Source organism: Oncorhynchus keta, chromosome 1 (genome assembly GCF_023373465.1).
Source record: "Oncorhynchus keta strain PuntledgeMale-10-30-2019 chromosome 1, Oket_V2, whole genome shotgun sequence".
Taxonomy (NCBI): Eukaryota; Metazoa; Chordata; class Actinopteri; order Salmoniformes; family Salmonidae; genus Oncorhynchus; species Oncorhynchus keta.
In genome coordinates this window covers 82,801,823-82,827,984 of record NC_068421.1, presented here as the reverse complement: position 1 = coordinate 82,827,984, position 26,162 = coordinate 82,801,823, and the positions used below count along the sequence as shown (strand labels likewise).

The window sequence follows — 26,162 nt, the reverse complement described above, 5'->3', positions numbered from 1 at the left end:
TATCCTAGCTCATAGGAATCATAAACACTATCCTAGCTTATAGGAATCATAAAGACTATCCTAGCTTATAGGAATCATAAACACTATCCTAGCTTATAGGAATCATAAACACTATCCTTGCTTATAGGAATCATAAAGACTATCCTAGTGTATAGAAATCATAAAGACTATCCTAGTTTATAGGAATCATAAAGACTATCCTAGCTCATAGGAATCATAAAGACTATCCTAGCTTCTGTGGATCATGAAGACTATCCGAGCTTATAGGAATCATAAAGACTAACCTAGTTTATAAAAATCATAAAGACTATCCTAGCTTCTAAGAATCATAAAGACTATCTATCCTAGTTTATAGGAATCATAAAGACTATCCTAGCTCATAGGAATCATACACACTATCCTAGCTTATAGGAATCATAAACACTATCCTAGCTCATAGGAATCATAAACACTATCCTAGCTCATAGGAATCATAAACACTATCCTAGCTTATAGGAATCATAAACACTATCCTAGCTTATAGGAATCATAAACACTATCCTAGCTTATAGGAATCATAAACACTATCCTAGCTTATAGGAATCATAAACACTATCCTAGCTTATAGGAATCATAAACACTACCCTAGCTTCTGAGGATCATAAAGACTATCCTAGCTTATAGGAATCATAAAGACGAACCTAGTTTATATAAATCATAAAGACTAACCTAGCTTCTAAGAATCATAAAGACTATCCTAGCTTATAGGAAACATAAAGACTATCTATCCTAGCTTATAGGAATAATAAAGACTATCCTAGCTTATAGGAATCATAAAGACTAACCTAGCTTCTAAGAATCATAAAGACTATCCTTGCTTATAAGAATCATAAAGACTATCCTAGCTCATAGGAATCATAAAGACTAACCTAGCTTATAGGAATCATAAACACTATCCTTGCTTATAGGAATCATAAAGACTATCCTAGAAATCATAAAGACTATCCTAGTTCATAGGAATCATAAAGACTATCCTAGTTCATAGGAATCATAAAAACTATCCTAGCTTCTGTGGATCATGAAGACTATCCGAGCTTATAGTAATCATAAAGACTAACCTAGTTTATAAAAATAATAAAGACTATCCTAGCTTATAGGAATCATAAACACTATCCTAGCGTATAGGCTATCATAAAGACTATCCTAGTTTATAGCAATCATAAAGACTAACCTAGCTTCTAAGAATCATAAAGACTATCCTTGCTTATAAGAATCATAAAGACTATCCTAGCTCATAGGAATCATAAACACTATCCTAGCTTATAGGAATCATAAACACTATCCTAGCTTATAGGAATCATAAACACTATCCTAGCTTATAGGAATCATAAAGACTATCCTAGTGTATAGAAATCATAAAGAGTTTATATAGGAATCATAAAGAAACACTATCCTAGCTTATAGGAATCATCTAACCTAGGAATCATAAAGACTATCTATCCTAGAATCATAAAGACTAACCTAGTTTATAAAAATAATAAAGACTATCCTAGCTTATAGGAATCATAAACACTATCCTAGCTCATAGGAATCATAAACACTATCCTCTTCTAGCGAGCTTATAGGAATCATAAAGACTATCCTAGCTCATAGGAATCATAAACATAAAGACTATAGGAATCATAAACACCTAGCTTATAGGAATCATAAACACTATCCTAGCTTATAGGAATCATAAAGACTAATAAATCATAAAGACTATCCTAGCTTCTAGGAATCATAAAGACTACTTATAGGAATAATAAAGACTATCCTAGCTTATAGGAATCATAAAGACTAACCTAGCTTCTAAGAATCATAAAGACTATCCTTGCTTATAAGAATCATAAACACTATCCTAGCTTATAGGAATCATAAACACTATCCTAGCTTATAGGAATCATAAACACTATCCTCGCTTATAGGAATCATAAAGACTATCCTAGTGTATAGAAATCATAAAGACTATCCTAGTTTATAGGAATCATAAAGACTATCCTAGCTCATAGGAATCATAAAGACTATCCTAGCTTCTGTGGATCATGAAGACTATCCGAGCTTATAGGAATCATAAATAAAGAATCATAAAGACTATCTATCCTAGTTTATAGGAATCATAAAGACTAACCTAGCTTCCATAAAGACTATCCTTGCTTATAAGAATCATAAAGACTATAGCTCATAGGAATCATAAACAATATCCTATCTTATAGGAATCATAAACACTATCCTAGCTCATAGGAATCATAAACACTATCCTAGCTCATAGGAATCATAAACACTATCCTAGCTAGCTTCTAGCTTATAGGAATCATAAACACATCCTAGCTTAAGACTATCCTAGCCTAGCTTATAGGAATAAAGACTATAAAGAACTAACCTAGTTTATATAAATCATAAAGACTATCCTAAATCATAAAGATCTATCCTAGCTTATAGGAATAATAAAGACTATCCTAGCTTATAGAAAACATAAAGACTATCTATCCTAAAGACTATCCTAGCTTATAGGAATCATAAAGACTAACCTAGCTTCTATAGAATCATAAAGACTATCCTTCTTATAAGAATCTAAAGACTATCCTAGCTCATAGGAATCATAAACACTATCCTAGCTTATAGGAATCATAAACACTATCCTAGCTCATAGGAATCATCATAAACACTATCCTAGCTTCTAGCTTCTAGGAATCATAAACATCATGAGGATCATAAAGACTATCCTAGCTTATAGGAATCATAAAGAGCTAGTTTATATAAATCATAAAGACTATCCTAGCTTCTAAGGATCATAAAGAATCATAAAGACTATCTATCCTAGCTTATTATAAAGGAATCATAAAGACTATCCTAGCTAGACTATTAGCTATAGGAATCATAAAACTAGGAATCATAAACACTATCCTAAAGTCCTTATAGGAATCATAAACACTATCCTAGCTTATAGGAATCATAAACACTATCCTAGCTTATAGGAATCATAAACACTATCCTAGCTGAGAAGGAATCATAAACACTATCCATAGCAATCATAAAGACTAAAGCTTCTAAGAATCATAGACTATCTAGCTTATAGAATCATAAAGAATCATAAACACTATCTTATAGGAATCTAAAGCTCCTAGTGTATAGAAATCATAAAGACTATCCTAGTTTATAGGAATCATAAAGACTATCCTAGCTCATAGGAATCATAAAGACTATCCTAGCTTCTGTGGATCATGAAGACTATCCGAGCTTATAGGAATCATAAAGACTAACCTAGTTTATAAAAATCATAAAGACTATCCTAGCTTCTAAGAATCATAAAGACTATCTATCCTAGTTTATAGGAATCATAAAGACTAACCTAGCTTCTAAGAATCATAAAGACTATCCTTGCTTATAAGAATCATAAAGACTATCCTAGCTCATAGGAATCATAAACACTATCCTAGCTTATAGGAATCATAAACACTATCCTAGCTCATAGGAATCATAAACACTATCCTAGCTCATAGGAATCATAAACACTATCCTAGCTTATATGAATCATAAACACTATCCTAGCTTATAGGAATCATAAACACTATCCTAGCTTCTAGGAATCATAAACACTACCCTAGCTTCTGAGGATCATAAAGACTATCCTAGCTTATAGGAATCATAAAGACGAACCTAGTTTATATAAATCATAAAGACTATCCTAGCTTCTAAGGATCATAAAGACTATCTATCCTAGCTTATAGGAATAATAAAGACTATCCTAGCTTATAGGAAACATAAAGACTATCTATCCTAGCTTATAGGAATAATAAAGACTATCCTAGCTTATAGGAATCATAAAGACTAACCTAGCTTCTAAGAATCATAAAGACTATCCTTGCTTATAAGAATCATAAAGACTATCCTAGCTCATAGGAATCATGAACACTATCCTAGCTTATAGGAATCATAAACACTATCCTCGCTTATAGGAATCATAAAGACTATCCTAGTGTATAGAAATCATAAAGACTATCCTAGTTCATAGGAATCATAAAGACTATCCTAGCTCATAGGAATCATAAAAACTATCCTAGCTTCTGTGGATCATGAAGACTATCCGAGCTTATAGTAAGCATAAAGACTAACCTAGTTTATAAAAATAATAAAGATCCTAACCTAGTATAGGCTATCATAAAGACTATCCTAGTTTTTATAAAGACTAAATCTAAGAATCATAAAGACTATCATAAAGCTAGCTATAGGAATCATAAACACTATCCTAGCTTATAGGAATCATAAACACTATCCTAGCTTATAGGAATCATAAAGACTATCCTAGCTTATAGGAATCATAAACACTATCCTAGCTTATAGGAATCATCATAGAATCATAAACACTAAGACTATCCTAGCTTCTAGGAATCATAAACACTATCCTAGCTTCTAGAATCATAAAAATCCTAGCTATAGGAATCATAAACACTATCCTAGCTTATAGGAATCATAAACACTATCCTAGCTTATAGGAATCATAAAGACTATCCTAAAGGAATCATAAAGACTATCCTAGCTTCTAAAGACTATCCTAGTGTATAGAAATCATCTATCCTAGCTTATAGGAATCATAAACACTACTATCCTAGTTTATAGCTTAGCTTCTAAGAATCATAAAGACTATCCTAGCTTATAAGAATAAACACTATCCTAAAGACTATCCTACACTTCTATAGAATCATAAACACTTATAGGAATCCTAGAATCTAAACACTATAGGAATCATAAACACTAATAGGAATCATAAAGACACTAGCTTCTAAGAATCTATCCTTGCTTATAAGAACTATCCTAGCTTATAGGAATCATAAACAGCTTAGCTTATAAAGGAATCAGTTTATAAATCACTATCCTAGCTCTATAGGAATCATAAACACTATCCTAGTCCTTATAGGAATCATAAACACTATCCTAGCTTATAGGAATCATAAGAATCATAAACTAGCTTATAGGAATCATAAACACTATCCTAGCTTATAGGAATCATAAACACTAGGAATCATAGGAATCATAAACACTATCCTAGCTTATAGGAATCATAAACACTATCCTAGCTTATAGGAATCATAAACACTATCCTAGCTTATAGGAATCATAAACACTATCCTAGCTTATAGGAATCATAAACACTAGCTTCATAGGAATCATAAACACTATCCTAGCTTCTAGGAATCATAAACACTATCCTAGCTCATAGGAATCATAAACACTATCCTAGCTCATAGGAATCATAAACACTATCCTAGCTTATAGGAATCATAAACACTATCCTAGCTCATAGGAATCATAAACACTATCCTAGCTCATAGGAATCATAAACACTATCCTAGCTTCTAGGAATCATAAACACTATCCTAGCTCATAGGAATCATAAACACTATCCTAGCTTATAGGAATCATAAACACTATCTTAGCTCATAGGAATCATAAACACTATCCTAGCTCATAGGAATCATAAACACTATCCTTGCTCATAGGAATCATAAACACTATCCTAGCTCATAGGAATCATAAACACTATCCTAGCTCATAGGAATCATAAACACTATCCTAGCTTGTAGGAATCATAAAGACTATCCTTGCTTATAGGAATCATAAACACTATCCTAGCTTATCGGAATCATAAAGACTATACTGCCTTTTTTTGCAATGCATTGAGTTGTGTAAATTGAAGTACTGTAAGCTTGCTGCAGCTTCCTTCTCTTCTGTTAGTTATCCCACATAACGGTTTATGTTGGCATGTTGCTGTTCGCTTGCTAGTTTTGCTATGTGTATCTACTATCTACTGACTGTCTGTGCCCTCCTTAAGGACGGCCGTGCTCCGTCGGGTGTGCTGGTCTGTGCCATGTTCTGCTTCTGCCACCTCTTCTCCAACCCAGTGCCCGCCATGCAGCTGCTCAGCGCCAAGAGACCCGGCTCTGGCCTCTGGCCCTCGCACCGGAGGTAGGACAACACAGGGGTCGTGTTTGTGGGGTCTGTGTGTGTGTGTTTATATTGATTGCTGTTCATTGCAGTGGAAAACAGGAGAAAAAGATTAAACACATAAACAGTCTTCACCTCCATGACTTTGACTTTGTTATTTTTCGATGATGGATGAACTGAAAAACCTAGCTCCCTCCTCCTTCCTTCTCCCCCTGCATTACTCTCCTAAATCCTTTATCAACCTATTTATTTTCCGATGGCTGAGTTGCGGTACATGGCGCATTAGCCACGATGCTAACGAGGTGCCAGAAATATACAGCAGCCAATTAATCAACATGCAAGCACGAACACGCACACACACACACACACACACACACACACACACACACACACACACACACACACACACACACACACACACACACACACACACACACACACACACACACACACACACACACACACACACACACTAACACAGCCAGTCGCTTGGCCACACAGCTGCTTCTCATAATAACAAAGACTGCTTCATCCTTCAGCCCAGACAGAGACGCTGATGGATGAAGACAGTGGCAATCAAGCCTCATCCTGGTTTTTGTTCTGTTGTGTTTCTCTAAACTGAAAAAGCAAATGATTTTCTGCAAGAATCTGTAGACATAGGAAATATGATTTCAAGTATATACTGTAACTTTGAGATGGATAGTTTTGTGATATTTTCTAGCACAAAAAACATCCCCTCCTCTGTATTCATGTACAAAGACAATGTATGTTTATTTTTTAGATAGTACTCAGTGCTTATGGTAGTTTAGTGTCTGTAACCTTACCTTCTCTGCCTCTCTTCTCCAGGTACATAGGCTATGTGTGCAGTATGGTATCAGAGAAGCCCTCCCTGCCACACTCCAAGCCCCTGGTGGTCAAGGCAGTCACCATGAGTCCAGTACCTTGCTTCAACAAACAACGCATCGGCTGCAGACCCTTCTCTGAGATCCTCATAGGGGAGACCAAGATCTTCTCTACTGCACAGGACTATGAGAGGATGAGGTACAGTAGGCAGACACACACACACACACACACACACACACACACACACACACACACACACACACACACACACACACACACACACACACACACACACACACACACACACACACACACACACACACACACACACACACACACACACACACGCACCCACCCGCAGTTGCTATATGTGATAAAGTGAACATCTGAGGCCTGCAACCGACCCTAACCTTCTATTATAGAAAATGCGCTGTAGGCTACAGTTAGACAACAGATTGTTTTTGACAGGCCGTGCAGAATTGTTTTTACCTTATTTAGATATGTTTCTGTTTATAACTTCCAACATATCAACTGGTCTATAATTAGATACATGCAGCTTCTCTTCTGTCATTATATGTTGCCCTAGAAGACTAAATAAACCCCTGCTCACCAGAATGTCATAAATAGACTGAATGAATGCTTCAAATTGACATCGGTAAAGTTTTCTCTGTCATCTCTGCTTCTTTCATGGAGCAAGGACGTTTAGGGACCGGGGAGAAAATGCTCCAGTTGGACCAGTTGTAAGGAAATAGAAAGCTGTGAAAACAACCCATCATGTTTCTGATAAGATGTCAGTTCGGCTTGGATGCATATTTTATGTGTTTGAAATTCTATCAACTTTTATGATACTAATAAAGATAGCACCTCTACAGACTGCACACTCACATTCTCTCAAGATGTTAAAAGAAAGAAATCATCAGAGCCTATTTCTCCACTCCTGTTCCTGTGAAGACTTAATAGTGAAGACATCAAAACTGTGAAATAACACATATGTAACCATGTAGTAACCAAAAAAGTGTTATTCAAATCAAAATATATTTTATATTTGAGATTCTTCAAAGTAGCCACTCTTTGCTTTGATGACAAATTTGCATACTTGGCATTCGCTCAACCAGCTTCACGAGGTAGTCACCTGGAATGCATTTCAATTAACAGGTGTGCCTTGTTAAAAGTTCATTTGTGGAATTTCTTTCCTTCTTAATGCGTTTGAGTCAATCAGTGTTGTGACAAGGTAGGGGTGGTATACAGAAGATATACAGCCCTATTTGGTAAAAGACCAAGTCCATATTATGAAAAGAACAGCTAAAATAAGCAAAGAGAAACGACAGTGGATTATTACTTTAAGACATGAAAGTCAGTAAATCCGGGAAAATGTAAAGAACTTTGAAAGTTTCTTCAAGTGCAGTCGCAAAAACCATCAAGCGTTATGATGAAACTGGCACTCATGAGGACCGCCACAGGAAAGGAAGACCCAGAGTTACCTCTGCTGCATTAGAGTTACCAGCCTCAGAAATTGCAGCCCAAATAAATGCTTCACAGAGTTATACTTCGGGAAGTATTCAGACCCCTTGAATTTTTTCCAGATTTTGTTACATTACAGCCTTATTGGACATGATTTGGAGGCCACTGAATATCTCGTACAATGCTGTGTACTACTCCCTTCACAGAAAAGCACAGACTGGCTCTAACCAGAATAGAAAGAGGAGTGGGAGGCCCCGGTGCACAACTGAGAAACAGACGCCTCACAAGTCCTCAACTGGCAGCTTCATTAAATAGTACCCGCAAAACACCAGTCTCAACGTCAACAGTGAAGAGGCGACTCCAGGATGCTGGCCTTCTATTTACTATTTAATGAAGCTGCCAGTTGAGGACGTGTGAGGCGTCTGTTTCTCAAGCTAGATACTCTAATGGTATTGTCCTCTTGCTCAGTTGTGCACCGGGGCCTCCCACTCCTCTTTATATTCTGGTTAGAGACAGTTTGTGCTGTTCTGTCAAGGGAGTAGTACACAGTGTTGTACGAGATATTCAGTTTCTTGGCAATTTCTCGCATGGAATAGCCTTCATTTCTCAGAACAAGAATAGACTGACGAGTTTCAGAAGAAAGGTCTTTGTTTCTGGACATTTTGAGCCTGTAATCAAACCCACAAATGCTGATGCTCCAGATACTCAACTAGTCTAAAGAATGCCAGTTGTATTGCTTCTTTGATCAGAACAAAAGTTTTCAGCTGTGCGAACATAATTGCAAAAGGATTTTCTAATGATCAATTAGCCTTTTAAAATAATAAACTTGGATTAGCTAACACAAAGTGCCATTGGAACACAGTGATGGTTGCTAATGATGGGCCTCTGTATGTAGATATTCCATAAATAATCTGCCATTTCCATTAAACTTTATTTAACTAGGCAGGTCAGTTAAGAACAAATTCGTATTTTCAATGACGGCCTAGGAACGGTGGGTTAACTGCCTGTTCAGGGGCAGAACAACAGATTTATACCATGTCAGCTCGGGAGTTCGAACTTGCAACCTTCTGGTTATTATTCCAACGCTCTAACCACTAGGCTACCCTGCCCCATTAACAATGTCTGCACTTTATTGTATTTCTGATCAATTTGATAAAAAATGTGCTTTTCTTTCAAAAACAAGGACATTTCTAAGTGACCCCAAACTTTTGAACAGTAGTCTATATACAATTGAAGTCAGAAGTTTACATACACTTAGGTTGGAGTCATTAAAACTTGTTTTTCAACCACTCCACAAATTTCTTGTTAACAAACTATAGTTTTGGCAAGTCGGTTAGGACATCTACTTTGTGCATGACACTGGGATGGGCTACAGGACAATAGGCAAGCAGCTTGGTGAGAAGGCAACAACTGCTGGTGCAATTATTTTAAAATGGAAGAAGTTCAAGATGACGGTCAATCACCCTCGGTCTGGGGCTCCATGCAAGATCTCACCTCGTGGGGCATCAATGATCATGAGGAAGGTGAGGGATCAGCCCAGAACTACACGGCAGGACCTGGTCAATGACCTGAAGAGAGCTGGGACCACAGTCTCAAAGAAAACCATTAGTAACACACTTCGCCATCATGAATTAAAATCCTGCAGCGCACGCAAGGTCCCCATGCTCAAGCCAGCACATGTCCAGGCCCATCTGAAGTTTGCCAATGACCATCTGGACGATCCAGAGGAGGAATGGGAGAAGGTCATGTGGTCTGATGAGGCAAAAATAGAGCTTTTTGGTCTAAACTCCACTCGCCGTGTTTGGAGGAAGAAGAAGGATGAGTACAACCCCAAGAACACCATCCCAACCGTGAAGCATGAAGGGGGAAACAACATTCTTTGGGGATGCTTTTCTGCAAAGGGGACAGGACGACTGCACCGTATTGAGGGGAGGATGGATGGGGCCATGTATCACTGGATCTTGGCCAACAACTTCCTTCCCACAGTAAGAGCATTGAAGATGGGTCGTGGCTGGGTCTTCCAGCATGACAACGACCCGAAATACACAGCCAGGGCAACTAAGGAGTGGCTCCGTAAGAAGCATCTCAAGATCCTGGAGTGGCCTAGCCAGTCTGAACCCAATAGAACATCTTTGGAGGGAGTCCGTATTGCCCAGTGACAGCCCCGAAACCTGAAGGATCTGGAGAAGGTCTATATGGAGGAGTGGGCCAAAATCCCTGCTGCAGTGTGTACAAACCTGGTCAAGAACTACAGGAAACGTACGATCTCTATAATTGCAAACAAAGGTTTCTGTACCAAATGCTAAGTTCTGCTTTCCTGATGTATCAAATACTTATGTCATGCAATAAAATGCAAATTAATTACTTAAAAATCATCAATGTGTTTTTCAGGATTCTTTTTTTAGATTCCGTCTCTCACAGTTTAAGTGTACCTATGATAAAAAGTATAGACCTCTACATGCTTTGTAAGTAGGAAATCCTGCAAAATCGGCAGTGTATCAAATACTTGTTCTCCCCACTGTACATATATATATTTTCCTTATTTACCACTAACCCTACAACCCCTCCACTAATTGGAGTAAACGAATGAACAACAAAAGGGGTCTGAATACTTTCTGAGTGCACTGTATGACACCATCTCTGAATACCTTTCTCTTTTTCTCCTTCTCCTCCTTTCTGCTTGTCTGTCTCTCTCACCCTCCCCCCTCTCAGAGAGCACAGGGTCCAGGAGGGGAAGGTTGTCTTCCCTCTAGGTGTGAATGTCCAGGGTGATGTGGTCATTTCTGTCTATCATATGAGGAACACCATCGGAGGACGACTGCAGGCCAAGGTACAGCATGGGGCTAGTCTAACATGCTAAGACGACACTGACACACGCAGGCCAAGGTACAGCATGGGGCTAGCCTAACATGCTAAGACGACACTGACACACGCAGGCCAAAGTACAGCATATGGCTCATCTAGCATGCTAACATAACATGACGCACACACAGATTATGATATGTCATGCTATGAGAGATTCTGTTAGCTCTGATTGTATGGGACCATGTCCTGATACCTTGTTATTTACAGACAGATCGCTCTCTGGGAGATACATTGATGTACATTGTGTGCCCTGAATGAACATAAACACAGCACAGACTAAATTAAAATCTAGATGGAATCTAGACGGAATCTCCTTCCCTTACGATCATACATTTCCACAGTGTAATAGTTTGAATCTATCTATGTGCTTCCTGAATCTATCTATGTGCTTCCTGAATCTATGTGATTCCTGAATCTATGTGCTTCCTGAATCTATCTATGTGATTCCTGAATCTATGTGATTCCTGAATCTATGTGATTCCTGAATCTATCGATGTGATTGCTTGTTGGTGTTTGCAGGTGTCCAACACCCAGATATTCCAGATCCAGTTCCACACAGGCTTCATTGCTCCAGGGACCACTGTGTTAAAGTTTACGAAGTGAGTCGCTCTCTCATATAATATCTACATATGTGAAGTATTACCACATGAATGTGAACTACTATTTCATGTTTACATGTTGGTGTACGTCATGATATGGAACATGGCTCTTTTTTGAAATAGTGATTGGAGAACCAACTAACTATTTGTCTGACACACACACACACACACACACACACACACACACACACACACACACACACACACACACACACACACACACACACACTCACACACACTCACACCTGTCTAGGCCGGAGCTGGATGCGTGTGACTCTCCAGAGAAGTACCCTCAGTTGTTCCATGTGTTGGTGGACATCGAGGTGGAGAGCACTGACAAGCAGAAGGACCTGACCCCTCCCTGGGAACAGTTCCCTAATAAAGACCTCATCCCCAACGTACTGTTCTCCTGTCACCAGGAACACCAGGACGCACTGGCCATAGCAGGTAGGGCAGAGGGGAGGTCAACATACAAGCACACATGCAGAGGCATACAGGACAGTTGGACACACACACAGACACACACAGACACACACAAGCAAATTAGCAAATATGTACACACAGATGCACACACTCATACACACATGCACGCATATGCATACAAAGGGACACAGATGGGCACGCACATGTTGGTACACAGGCACAGATACATGCACTGACACAGAGGTCCACACACTCCAATGCCCAGATGGACCAAGGCACACACACAGAAACTATGCACACAGACAGCTAAACACACACAGATACTGATATGGTCACCACTAATGAGAGCTGCTGTTGAACAGTCTTTCTTACTCTAACGTTGGTCTCATTCTCTCCTCCCAAGATGAGATGGAGGGACTGGACTTGGAGGGTAGGTCTAGAGTAGAGGAGACCACAGACCAGTAAAGATACTAGCTGCTGTAGTTAGAGGAAGTCAGCACATTGTTCGAGGCAGTTTCCCCTGGGTGATGTACAGCACGTATGTGTTAGTTTAGCTTTGTCACGCTGCTGTGGTGGCTAGCAATACTGATACCTATAACTTAGCAAAATATCTCCTGTTCTCCTGTCGAATGTTTTGTTGGAAGCAAACCTGTTTCTAAATCAAGACCAAGTTTTCCTTATGTGACCTACCCCCTCCCATGTAGAGCCAAGCCGGTCCCAAGGCGGTCTGGACGGTCGTCCTCACGGGGAGGACAGCGAGCCGTCTGATGACGAGATGCTGTCCCTTTCCAGCCAGCAAAGCCACGCTAGCGGAGAGAGACCTGGAGGGGCTCAGACTGGTACCAGGGGCCCCAAGAGACCCGAGCAGCCCCACGCCCCCCCCGCTGCTCCTCCTCCTCCCCCAGAAGAGGTGGACCTCCTGGGCCTGGATGGGGTGGCAGTGAACACCCCATGCCCCTCGCCCCAGCCCCCGACCACCAACACCACCACGGACCTCCTGGGGGACCTGTTTGGGGCCTCCCCCCAGACAGGAAGTGGGCCCACTTCGGCCCAGTCCACCCCACAGAAAATAGCCCCTCCCTCCACCCTCCCCTGCCCCTATCCAGGTATGTAGTCAATTATTACTATAACACCATATAGCCATAGTTACTGATCAACTCAATTCAGGTTAATTTTTCTGTTTTTTTACAAAGTCATTTTAACACAGATGTGTACATAGTATGTTAATCTATGCGTATCCTATGACTGCCAGAATTAATTGCCTGTCGGAGATTAATAAAATGTATTGAATTGAATAGTAAAGTAATGGTTTATGCTTTTCTCTCTGTCCACCCAGCGTTGGACCCGTTTGGGGCGGGTCCGATGCCCAAGCCCCAGGAGCTGATGGGGTCCTTCCTGGGTCCAGCAGGTAATCTTGGTAACCTGGGGCAGCCTGGCCCCCTCCTGCATGCAGCTCACTCTCTATCCCCCACCATGCAGAACACTGGCATGTGTAAGGCATGACCAGACTGCATCTGTAGAGGCACTGTCTACCAATTAACGTTTCACTCTTTCCACTATCCACTATGTGACTGCTGTCTTTACGCTAATATCTTTCCACGAACGTTTTACTGTATCCACTATCCACAATACGACTGCTGTCTTTACACTGATACAGTTGAAGTCGGAAGTTTACATACACCTTAGCCAAATACATTTAAACTCAGTTTCTCAATTCCTGACATTTAATCCTTGTAAAAATTCGCTGGTTTAGCTAGTATTATCAATGTATTTTAAGAATGTGAAATGTCAGAATAATATGATATGAATGATATGAATGATTTATTTCAGCTTTTATTCTTTCATCACATTCCCAGTGGGTTAGAAGTTTACATACACTCAATTAGTATTTGGTAGCATTGCCTTTAAATTGTTTGACTTGGGTCAAATGTTTTGGGGAGCCTTCCACAAGCTTCCCACTATAGGTTGGGGGAATTTTGGCCCATTCCTCCTGATAGAGCTGGTGTATTTGAGTCAGGTTTGTAGGCCTCCTTGCTCGCACATGCTTTTTCAGTTCTGTCCACACATTTTCTATAGGATTGAGGTCAGGGCTTTGTGATAGCCACTCCAATAACTTGACGTTGTTGTCCTTAAGACATTTTCCACAACTTTGGAAGTATGCTTGTGGTCATTGTCCATTTGAAAGACCCATTTGACTGATGTCTTGAGATGTTGTTTCAATATATCCACATAATTTTACTTTCTCATGATGCCATCTATTTTGTGAAGTGCACCAGTCCCTCCTGCAGCAAAGCACCTCCACAACATGATGCTGCCACCCGTGTGCTTCACAGTTGTGATGGTGTTCTTTTGCTTGCAAGCCTCCCCCTTTTCCCTCCAAACATAACAATGGTAATTATGGCCAAACAGTTCTATTTTTGTTTTATCAGACCAGAGGACATTTCTCCAAAAAGTACAATATTTGTCCCCATGTGCAGTTGCAAACCGTAGTCTGGCTTTTTATGGCGGTTTTGGAGCAGTGGCTTCTTCCTTGCTGAGTTGATATAGGACTCGTTTTACTGTGGATATAGATACATTTGTACCTGTTTCCTCCAGCATCTTCACAAGGTTCTTTGCTTTTGGTCTGGGATTGATTTGCACTTTTCGCATCAATGTACGTTCATCTCTAGGAGACAGAACAAGTCTCCTTCCTGAGCGGTATGACGGCTGCGTGGTCCCATGGTGTTTATACTTGCGTACTATTGTTTATACAGATGAACGTGGTACCTTCAGGCATTTGGAAATTGCTCCCAAGGATGAACCAGACTTGTGGGGGTCTAAAATTTATTTTCTGAGGTCATGGCTGATTTCATTTGATTTTCCCATGATGTCAATCAAAGAGGCACTGAGTTTGAAGGTAGGCCTTGAAATAATTCCACAGGTACACCTCCAATTGACTTAAATGAGGGGTTATAGTGGCCCAGCCTGAGTCTGGAACCTTTGTGCTCCTCCGTTCCTTTCACAGGACTTCTTATCAGTCAGGTGTTATAGTGGCCCAGCCTGAGTCTGGAACCTTCGTGCTCCTCCGTTCCTTTCACAGGACTTCTTATCAGTCAGGTGTTATAGTGGCCCAGCCTGAGTCTGGAACCTTCGTGCTCCTCCGTTCCTTTCACAGGACTTCTTATCAGTCAGGAGAGGCCTTGAGTTCTTGGGAGTACACATTCCTACAGTCCATTGCAGTCCACAAATACTGTAATTACACTTCTCATACACAAAGAGCTGAAACCTAACATTACTTTCAATCTCTAAGAATACATTGAAACTGTATATAAGAGTATATAACTATATAAAACAGTAAATATATTAGACAGCGTTATAGAACAGTAATTATGATCTGTCAGCTCTAACCCCAGACACATGGCTCCTATGCAACCCTTATAGAATCCTTCTTACACTCAGAGACATGGTCCCTTTGTACTTTCACTCTGCCTGAATACAATGCACATAGACCAATGATAATGACTACTGCTATGCTAATTATACAATTACAAACAGAGGGGCTCAATTCAGTAGCTCAAAGGGCATTCAAGTCAGATAGTATCCAACACTATGGTCATTGGTGATAATGTGGTCATAATTTGCATGACTTCATATCTCCTTCCTCCCATTGTTTGTGAGTTCTGTCACTGATGTTTCTGTGTTCTGATAGGCCACAGCTCCCCAGTCCCACCCACCACACCTGTAGTCACCATTCAGCAGCCTCCCAACGCCATGGGAGGATGGGACTGGAACAAACCTGCAGCTCCAGGTAAGTTCTACTCCTGTGTAACATTCATGGACAACATCTGCAGAGACAGGGGTCTGAAAACAGAGGAACAACCAGCTGCCAGGAGAAACAGAGAGCTATGGCATGCCATCATCCAGCATACTGTGCTGCCAGGAGCAACAGAGAGCTATGGCATGCCATCATCCAGCATACTGTGCTGCCAGGAGCAACAGAGAGCTATGGCATGCCATCATCCAGCATACTGTGCTGCCAGGAGCAACAGAGAGCTATGGCATGCCGTCATCCAGCATACTGTGCTGCCAGGAGCAACAGAGAGCTATGGCATGCCGTCATCCAGCATACTGTGCTGCCAGGAGCAACAGAGAGCTATGGCATGCCGTCATCCAGCATACTGTGCTGCCAGGAGCAACAGAGAGCTATGGCATGCCGTCATCCAGCGTACTGTGCTGCCAGGAGCAACAGAGAGCTATGGCATGCCATCATCCAGCGTACTGTGCTGCCAGGAGCAACAGAGAGCTATGGCATGCCATCATCCAGCATACTGTGCTGCCAGGAGCAACAGAGAGCTATGGCATGCCGTCATCCAGCATACTGTGCTGCCAGGAGCAACAGAGAGCTATGGCATGCCGTCATCCAGCATACTGTGCTGCCAGGAGCAACAGAGAGCTATAGCATGCTGTCATCCAGCATACTGTGCTGCCAGGAGCAACAGAGAGCTATGGCATGCCGTCATCCAGCATTCTGTGCTGCCAGGAGCAACAGAGAGCTATGGCATGCCGTCATCCAGCATACTGTGCTGCCAGGAGCAACAGAGAGCTATGGCATGCCATCATCCAGCATACTGTGCTGCCAGGAGCAACAGAGAGCTATGGCATGCCATCATCCAGCGTACTGTGCTGCCAGGACCAACAGAGAGCTATGGCATGCCGTCATCCAGCATACTGTGCTGCCAGGAGCAACAGAGAGCTATGGCATGCCATCATCCAGCATACTGTGCTGCCAGGAGCAACAGAGAGCTATGGCATGCCGTCATCCAGCATACTGTGCTGCCAGGAGCAACAGAGAGCTATGGCATGCCATCATCCAGCGTACTGTGCTGCCAGGAGAAACAGAGAGCTATGGCATGCCATCATCCAGCGTACTGTGCTGCCATGAGCAACAGAGAGCTATGGCATGCCATCATCCAGCATACTGTGCTGCCAGGAGCAACAGAGAGCTATGGCATGCCGTCATCCAGCGTACTGTGCTGCCAGGAGCAACAGAGAGCTATGGCATGCCATCATCCAGCGTACTGTGCTGCCAGGAGCAACAGAGAGCTATGGCATGCCATCATCCAGCATACTGTGCTGCCAGGAGCAACAGAGAGCTATGGCATGCCGTCATCCAGCATACTGTGCTGCCAGGAGCAACAGAGAGCTATGGCATGCCGTCATCCAGCATACTGTGCTGCCAGGAGCAACAGAGAGCTATGGCATGCTGTCATCCAGCATACTGTGCTGCCAGGAGCAACAGAGAGCTATGGCATGCCGTCATCCAGCATACTGTGCTGCCAGGAGCAACAGAGAGCTATGGCATGCCTTCATCCAGCATACTGTGCTGCTAGGAGCAACAGAGAGCTATGGCATGCCATCATCCAGCATACTGTGCTGCCAGGAGCAACAGAGAGCTATGGCATGCCATCATCCAGCATACTGTGCTGCCAGGACCAACAGAGAGCTATGGCATGCCGTCATCCAGCATACTGTGCTGCCAGGAGAAACAGAGAGCTATGGCATGCCATCATCCAGCATACTGTGCTGCCAGGAGCAACAGAGAGCTATGGCATGCCATCATCCAGCGTACTGTGCTGCCAGGAGCAACAGAGAGCTATGGCATGCCATCATCCAGCGTACTGTGCTGCCAGGAGAAACAGAGAGCTATGGCATGCCATCATCCAGCATACTGTGCTGCCAGGAGCAACAGAGAGCTATGGCATGCCATCATCCAGCATACTGTGCTGCCAGGAGCAACAGAGAGCTATGGCATGCCATCATCCAGCATACTGTGCTGCCAGGAGCAACAGAGAGCTATGGCATGCCATCATCCAGCGTACTGTGCTGCCAGGAGCAACAGAGAGCTATGGCATGCCATCATCCAGCGTACTGTGCTGCCAGGAGCAACAGAGAGCTATGGCATGCCATCATCCAGCATACTGTGCTGCCAGGAGAAACAGAGAGCTATGGCATGCCATCATCCAGCGTACTGTGCTGCCAGGAGCAACAGAGAGCTATGGCATGCCATCATCCAGCATACTGTGCTGCCAGGAGCAACAGAGAGCTATGGCATGCCATCATCCAGCGTACTGTGCTGCCAGGAGCAACAGAGAGCTATGGCATGCCATCATCCAGCGTACTGTGCTGCCAGGAGCAACAGAGAGCTATGGCATGCCATCATCCAGCGTACTGTGCTGCCAGGAGCAACAGAGAGCTATGGCATGCCATCATCCAGCATACTGTGCTGCCAGGAGCAACAGAGAGCTATGGCATGCCGTCATCCAGCGTACTGTGCTGCCAGGAGGAACAGAGAGCTATGGCATGCCATCATCCAGCGTACTGTGCTGCCAGGAGCAACAGAGAGCTATGGCATGCCATCATCCAGCATACTGTGCTGCCAGGAGCAACAGAGAGCTATGGCATGCCATCATCCAGCGTACTGTGCTGCCAGGAGCAACAGAGAGCTATGGCATGCCGTCATCCAGCGTACTGTGCTGCCAGGAGCAACAGAGAGCTATGGCATGCCATCATCCAGCATACTGTGCTGCCAGGAGCAACAGAGAGCTATGGCATGCCGTCATCCAGCATACTGTGCTGCCAGGAGCAACAGAGAGCTATGGCATGCCATCATCCAGCATACTGTGCTGCCAGGAGCAACAGAGAGCTATGGCATGCCGTCATCCAGCGTACTGTGCTGCCAGGAGGAACAGAGAGCTATGGCATGCCATCATCCAGCGTACTGTGCTGCCAGGAGCAACAGAGAGCTATGGCATGCCATCATCCAGCATACTGTGCTGCCAGGAGCAACAGAGAGCTATGGCATGCCATCATCCAGCATACTGTGCTGCCAGGAGCAACAGAGAGCTATGGCATGCCATCATCCAGCATACTGTGCTGCCAGGAGCAACAGAGAGCTATGGCATGCCATCATCCAGCGTACTGTGCTGCCAGGAGCAACAGAGAGCTATGGCATGCCATCATCCAGCATACTGTGCTGCCAGGAGCAACAGAGAGCTATGGCATGCCATCATCCAGCATACTGTGCTGCCAGGAGCAACAGAGAGCTATGGCATGCCATCATCCAGCATACTGTGCTGCCAGGAGCAACAGAGAGCTATGGCATGCCATCATCCAGCGTACTGTGCTGCCAGGAGAAACAGAGAGCTATGGCATGCCATCATCCAGCATACTGTGCTGCCATGAGCAACAGAGAGCTATGGCATGCCATCATCCAGCATACTGTGCTGCCAGGAGCAACAGAGAGCTATGGCATGCCATCATCCAGCATACTGTGCTGCCAGGAGCAACAGAGAGCTATGGCATGCCATCATCCAGCGTACTGTGCTGCCAGGAGCAACAGAGAGCTATGGCATGCCGTCATCCAGCGTACTGTGCTGCCAGGAGCAACAGAGAGCTATAGCATGCCGTCATCCAGCATACTGTGCTGCCAGGAGCAACAGAGAGCTATGGCATGCCATCATCCAGCGTACTGTGCTGCCAGGAGAAACAGAGAGCTATGGCATGCCATCATCCAGCATACTGTGCTGCCAGGAGCAAGCAAGCGTGTGTAATATCAGAAGGGACTAAATAGGGACCTCTGCTGGTGCTTATGAGAATCATATTTATAGAACTACAGTGCCTACTTCTTTGGAAATAAGAATGTGCTCTTAATTGACCTTCCTGGTAATATAAAGGCTAAATAAAATAAAGTATTGTATAGTATTTCAACTGTGTTATTGTGTGTTCTGTGTGAGGAGGTGGTTTCAGTATGGGCAGCAAGTCAGCCAGTACCAGTCCTACTGGGTCGGTCAACAACACTCCCACACACCAGGCCAAACCCAACACTCTGGACCCCTTTGCTGACATCGGAAACCTTGGGGGAAGTCTGGGAGGTCAGTGAAGGCTTTAAGTACTGTTCTAACTGATGCTTTAAATATGTTACGTCCAGGGGAGGCTGTTGGGAGGAGCTATAGGAGGACGAGCTCATTGTAATAGCTGGAATGGAATCAATGGGACGGTGTCAAACGTGGTTTCTATGTGTTTGATGTGTTTGATATAGTTTCATTGATTCCATTCCAGCCATTACAATGGGCCTGCCCTCCTATATATCCTCCCCCCAGCCTCCTCTGGTTACGTCATGTTATGTTATGTTATGTTATGTTATGTTATGTTATGATAGTTGAGTTACAGTTTCTGTAAACACTCCACTTACATCTCTCTCTATAGGAGGATCTGGGTTCTCCAGTAAGCCCACCACCCCTACAGGCACCACCCCTGCCTTCCCCCCCATGGGCTCCCCCTCACGGCCTCCTCCCTCGCCCCAACACGGTGGGGGCTGGCAGGCCAACACAGGTCTCCCCTCCTGGAAGCCCGGTGGTGGTGGTGTTGGAGGGCAGCCAGGGTGGCAGCCCCAACCTCAGGGTCTGGGTGGTCCATCCCCACAGGCCAAGCCCAGCACCAGCCACTCCATGCCCCACACCTCCCCCTCCAACAGACCCAACTACAACATCAGCTTCTCTGCCATGGGAGGAGGAGCTGCTCCCAATGCAGCCGGGAAACAACAGCCCAACATGGGTGAGTCAGTGGGAGACTGGTTGTTTTCACACTGGGATGGATCGACTGTTGGGTTGTGTTCCCCCCAAAATGACTCCTGTTGCTCTGTATTAATGTACAAATGTGCCACTTGAAACTGACCTGCATGTGTGTGATCTGTGCAGGTAGTCATTCATGATATGACTGCACATATACTGTATTATAAGTGGAGGAGAGAAGATGTTACTTTCTCTCTCCCAGGTACCAAGCCCAAAGTTGCAATGGCTAACTTTGATGACCTGCTGTCTGGCCAAAGCTTTGCTGGAGCCAAAAAGAAGGAAGGTCCCAGGACAATAGCAGAGATGAGAAAGGAGGAGATGGCTAAAGAGATGGACCCCGAGAAACTCAAGGTAGTCTTACAGTGGTCAATCACTAGCCTTGGACCGAGAGTTGGAGAGTGTAGTGAAGATATAACTACAGGGGGGAGGAGGGTCCAATGTTGGACTGTCTTTTGACAGCCTAAGAAAAACAAGCTAGCTATCTCAAGATGTTGAAGAAGCCCTGTAAGCTCAGTGTTGTATCTGGCCCAGACTCTCCCCCCTCTACCACCAGATTCTGGACTGGATCGAGGGGAAGGAGCGTAACATCCGGGCCCTGCTGTCCACCATGCACACGGTGCTGTGGGAGGGGGAGACCCGCTGGAAGCCTGTAGGCATGGCTGACCTGGTGACCCCAGAGCAGGTCAAGAAGGTCTACCGTAAAGCTGTGCTGGTGGTCCATCCAGACAAGGTGAGAGGGAAGGAAGAGGTTAACTCTACACACAGTGTAGCACATGTACACTTACCTCATACACACGCATACACACACACATACTCATGCAATCACACACACACACACACACACACACACACACACACACACACACACACACACACACACACACACACACACACACACACACACACACACACACACACACACACACACACACACACACACACACACACACACACACACACAGGGGGCATCATGCACACCAAAACTCTGAGGGTGCGTGAGGATAGCTGGGAGGTGGACTGGAGGCTAGCCCCCACCATCCTTTAAGTTGAAGAATTTAGCATTTTTTAAACACCTCAAGTTTGCCTGTCCCCATAGGAGAACCCTTTGGTTCCAGGTAGAACCTATTTTGGTTTTAGTTAGAAGCCTTTTGGATTCTATGTAGAACCCTCTGTGGAAAGGGTTTTTAATGGAACCCAAAAGGGTTCTACCTGGAACTTAAAATGGTACTTGAAAGTGTTCTCCAAATAACCATTTTAGGTTCTACATAGAACCTTTTTTTCTAAGAGTTTAGAGCCATAATCACTATGTTAAATTCTATTTTGTATTTTTCTGCATACCTCTTGAGCTGTCTGTATCCTCTGTTGTGGTCAAATATTTACACGGATACCGGAACTCTTGAATTCAATATGCAGAGGCAGTCGGCACCCCAGATGAGTTCCGGTATCTGTGTAATTACAGTGGGGCAAAAAAGTATTTAGTCAGCCACCAATTGTGCACGTTCTCCCACTTGAAAGATGAGAGAGGCCTGTAATTTTCACCAGAGGTACACTTCAACTATGACAGACAAAATGAGAAAAATAAATCCAGAAAATCACATTGGAGGATTTTTAATGAATTTATTTGCAAATTACGTTTTATGTGTCGAACTGCTTTGCTTTATCTTGGCCAGGTCGCAATTGTAAATGAGAACTTGTTCTCAACTTGCCTACCTGGTTAGATAAAGGTGAAATAAAATGTGTCAAAATCAAAAAGAAGGCCAGCATCCCAAGTCGACTCTTCACTGTTGACGTTGAGACTGGTGATATTTTGTCATTTATTTTCTGCAAATAAATGCTCTAAAGGACAATATTTGTATATGGAATTTTGTAGAAATGTTGTCAGTAGTTTATAGAATAAAACAAAATGGTCAATTTTACCCAAACACACACATATAAATACTGCAGTGGTCTCTTTTTTCCAGAGCTGCATATATACCATATATACTGTCTAACTTGATTGATAGCCTGAAGTGTCTTCTTTGTAGCTAGTTATGAGGTTGGGAGATTGAGAACCTATCTGGGCTAGCTAAAGACAATTTCATAAAATTACTATATGGCTAGTTGTATTGCAGAGAAAGAAAAAAAGCATTTAGAGGACAAATCTGTGTGGGGAAAGTGCCCCTGTACCCCCTACAGGTATAATTATTCTACACACACACAAGCAAACAAACACCAGATATGATATAGTGAGGTTCTGTACAGTAGACACTTTTCACCTCTGCAGTAAATTACAAGGTGACTGACTGATGTTTTCCTCCTTGTCCCCTCTCCCAGGCCACTGGACAGCCCTATGAACAATATGCCAAGATGATTTTTATGGAACTGAATGATGCCTGGTCAGAATTTGACAGCCAAGGACAAAAAGCACTCTACTGAGCTGAGAGAGAGAAAGAGTTCCTGCCGACCCCCTGTGATCAATCATCAAGCCCCCACCAGATCTGACTCCCCACTCCTTCTCTTCTTGTCACTGTCCTGTGGACTCTACTCCATAGAGACTTCAATAGCCAGACTAACAGAAAGATACCTGCCTACCCACCTACCTATGTATCTGGTGGCAGAACTGTCCAACTGTCCAACAAGAACTGTTCAACCCTGTCCTACATGTCCGAGTCCTGAACCAAGCAAAGAGTCCTGAACCAATTAATGCAGTCATCCAGCTGTCTATGGAGACATCGCCAGAGTGATACTGTCCACCTAACACCTGACATAGGTGATAATGACATACCTGTGGTCACAGTGTTGTTAGCCAGGTGCTATATAAAGCAAGACGATGCCAATGTTTTACACACAGTAGCATTAACACAATGTTCCTGTCAGTCACCTGTCAAGACGATGACAATGTTTTACACACAGTAGCATTACCACAGTGTTCCTGTCACAGTCACCTGTGTGACTTTGAGGTGAAGATCTAGAGCCAGTGTTGGGAGTGGATGGCCTATTCAATTAGGCGCTGTACCACTGACTGTAAGGTCTATACACCACAGTGATCTCAGAAATACCATGTCAAATCATTTATATAGAGCGATCTCACGGAGTTTCGACCTGAGTTGTCTATCTTCATGGAAAAGCTACTGTTATCTATGTTATTTGAATGACCAATTTAGATCAATGTGCTTCCACAGAACTCCACAGGAGAGTTCTAGGAGACAACAAGCCAGGGGTAACATGTTTACGTTCTGACAACAACCTGGAGACTCAACTTGACATACAGATAGTAGGTGAAGGTAGGCAGGATATTCGTTGTTGCACCACCACCTTTACTACCTACGGCAGTTGGTTCTTGTGTTTTCTTGCCCTCAGTCTCAGAAAGGTGCAAAATGTCTTTAGCTTTAACACAGAGAGTAAACTCAGCTGCAGTCTGTTACCAGTCTTAAAGCTGGAATCCACATTAGGTGAAACAGCGCCACCGGTCGCCCCAGGCACATTTGTTATGAAAAGAGGAGAGGAGTTCAGAGAGAGAGATATCCAGCATCTAGCATCTTGGTTTTAAAAAACTCTGCTGTTCTATCGAGTGTTCAATCATGTCCGAAATAACGTCTTTGTAATATCACAAACAGACATGGCAGTTTGACTACTATGGATTCCAGCTTTAAACATACAGTACTCACTCTCATCTTTACAGTCACTTGCTAGTGGGTGGCAGGTAGCCTTGCGGCTAAGCATGTTGTGCTAGTAACCAGATAGTTGCTGGTTCAAATCCCGAGCTGACTAGGTAAACAATCTGTTGATGTGCCCTTGAGCAAGGCACTTAACCCTAATTTCTCCTGTAAATGTAGTGTCTACATTGTGAAAGAACCTGTGTGTAAAGGATATTATCCATATCAGAGAACGTATCCCTTATCACACTGCTGTGCTTATCTAAGAACTAAACTGCTGAAGCTTCATCATTGTTATGTGCAGTTTTACGTTGTATTATGTTCATCTATTGACTGATTTCAGATGATTCAGTCCCTCCCAATGAAGAATCTTTCATTTTATTGCGGGTAATGTTTAGTAACATGCAGGTGGTGTATTGTCTTATTCATCTTTTGCTGTATCCTCTAAAGTGTTTACTTTTAAATCATGACAAATATTTTAAATGAAATTCTGATCAAAGGCAACCTGTCATTGATGAGGGCTTTTATATTTACATTAGTTTGAAGCATATCTTTTTTTGCATTCACTGACTGGGAGACCTAGTGGAAGGACTACAGGACTGACTCTATCTTGCTACACATGGAGACACATCATTCCATACCACATTACTATACTTGAGTGTATTGGACCACTATCAAGCTTGTGAGATCCTAATATAGGCCCCCTCTAACCCTTATCTGTGGAAAACAATACATTTGGTAGACTGGCACATCTATTTCATCTGATACAACCATTTCCCTGTTTTATCCCCTGCATACTGATGATGTCAACCAGAGGAGGCTGGTGGGAAGAGCAATAGGAGGACCAGCCTACTCTGTTGTCAACCCTTTCCTCTGTGAAAAGGCCACACCTGAGTTGTGGACTAACGTGAGCACTGACTGACCAGTATATAACTAAAGAGACTGTCTGTCCACTGTATTCTCTGCTTTCTCTGGTGACTATACCAATGGCAGAAGCTGTGGCTGTGTAGTATGTATGTACTGTGTGTGTGTGTGTGTCTGTGTGTGTGTGTGTGTGTGTGAGAGAGAGAGAACCCCTATAAGCTCCCTAGCTGACTGAAATCTCTTGTCTATCTGCTAACTTAGGGCAATGTTAAAACGCTAACCTCTCTCTATATAGTGGATGAGTGTTGTTGAAACTGTTGTACGTGAGGATGTGATACGATTTGGATACAACTACTGTATGTGTTTGCTTGTCGGCTGTAAAAGTATTACTACTAAACATGTAAACCGTTTCTGTCAGTGGAGGCTGCTGAGGGGAGGAAGGCTCATAGCAATGGCTGGAATGGAGCAAATGGAATGGTATCAACCACATGGAAACCATGTGTTTGATGTATTTGATACCATTCCACTTATTCCACTCAAACCATTACCATGAGCCTGTCCTCCCCAATTAAGGTGCCACCAACCTCCTGTGGTTTCTGTGTTTCTCTTTGTGGGTTCTGTTTACCCTTGATAAAGTGATAAGTGCAATGCACAAATAAATAGAGAAGATGAAAGTCAGAAACAACAAACAAACGTCATCTGTGTCTGTCTTCGTTCTTAGTGGCACAATCTAGCCAATGGCATCGTGGAAGGGTTCTACTGTGTTAAAGAGCTGTAGGTGATGAGGACATTACTGTGTGTTATGTAGAAATCAGATTTGTAAAGACTAAAGAAATATGATTAGTCTGTGTAAGTCAGAAGGAGCAGAACCATTTATTACCATCCTGTTCAGCAGTGTTCCC

General features: G+C 43.1%; 1 protein-coding gene across 4 annotated transcripts in view; it reads left to right on the top strand.

The window, feature by feature from the left end:
• LOC118385396 (putative tyrosine-protein phosphatase auxilin) overlaps nt 1-25,953 on the top strand; it is a 69,092-nt gene extending 43,139 nt beyond the window's left edge. For 3 of the 4 annotated variants that reach the window (XM_052462397.1, XM_052462386.1, XM_052462372.1), the window contains 13 exons: nt 5,849-5,982; nt 6,808-7,002; nt 10,978-11,095; nt 11,650-11,729; nt 11,983-12,176; nt 12,857-13,258; nt 13,489-13,560; nt 15,841-15,939; nt 19,925-20,062; nt 20,397-20,744; nt 20,964-21,112; nt 21,315-21,491; nt 23,075-25,953. In XM_052462397.1, coding sequence (XP_052318357.1) covers nt 5,849-5,982; nt 6,808-7,002; nt 10,978-11,095; nt 11,650-11,729; nt 11,983-12,176; nt 12,857-13,258; nt 13,489-13,560; nt 15,841-15,939; nt 19,925-20,062; nt 20,397-20,744; nt 20,964-21,112; nt 21,315-21,491; nt 23,075-23,176 — 2,208 coding nt within the window. In that variant the 3' untranslated portion in view covers nt 23,177-25,953. The remainder of the gene's footprint in view (nt 1-5,848; nt 5,983-6,807; nt 7,003-10,977; nt 11,096-11,649; nt 11,730-11,982; nt 12,177-12,856; nt 13,259-13,488; nt 13,561-15,840; nt 15,940-19,924; nt 20,063-20,396; nt 20,745-20,963; nt 21,113-21,314; nt 21,492-23,074) is intronic. The other variant, XM_052462375.1, reaches the window with a different exon arrangement.
• Nucleotides 25,954-26,162: the final 209 nt, after the last annotated feature.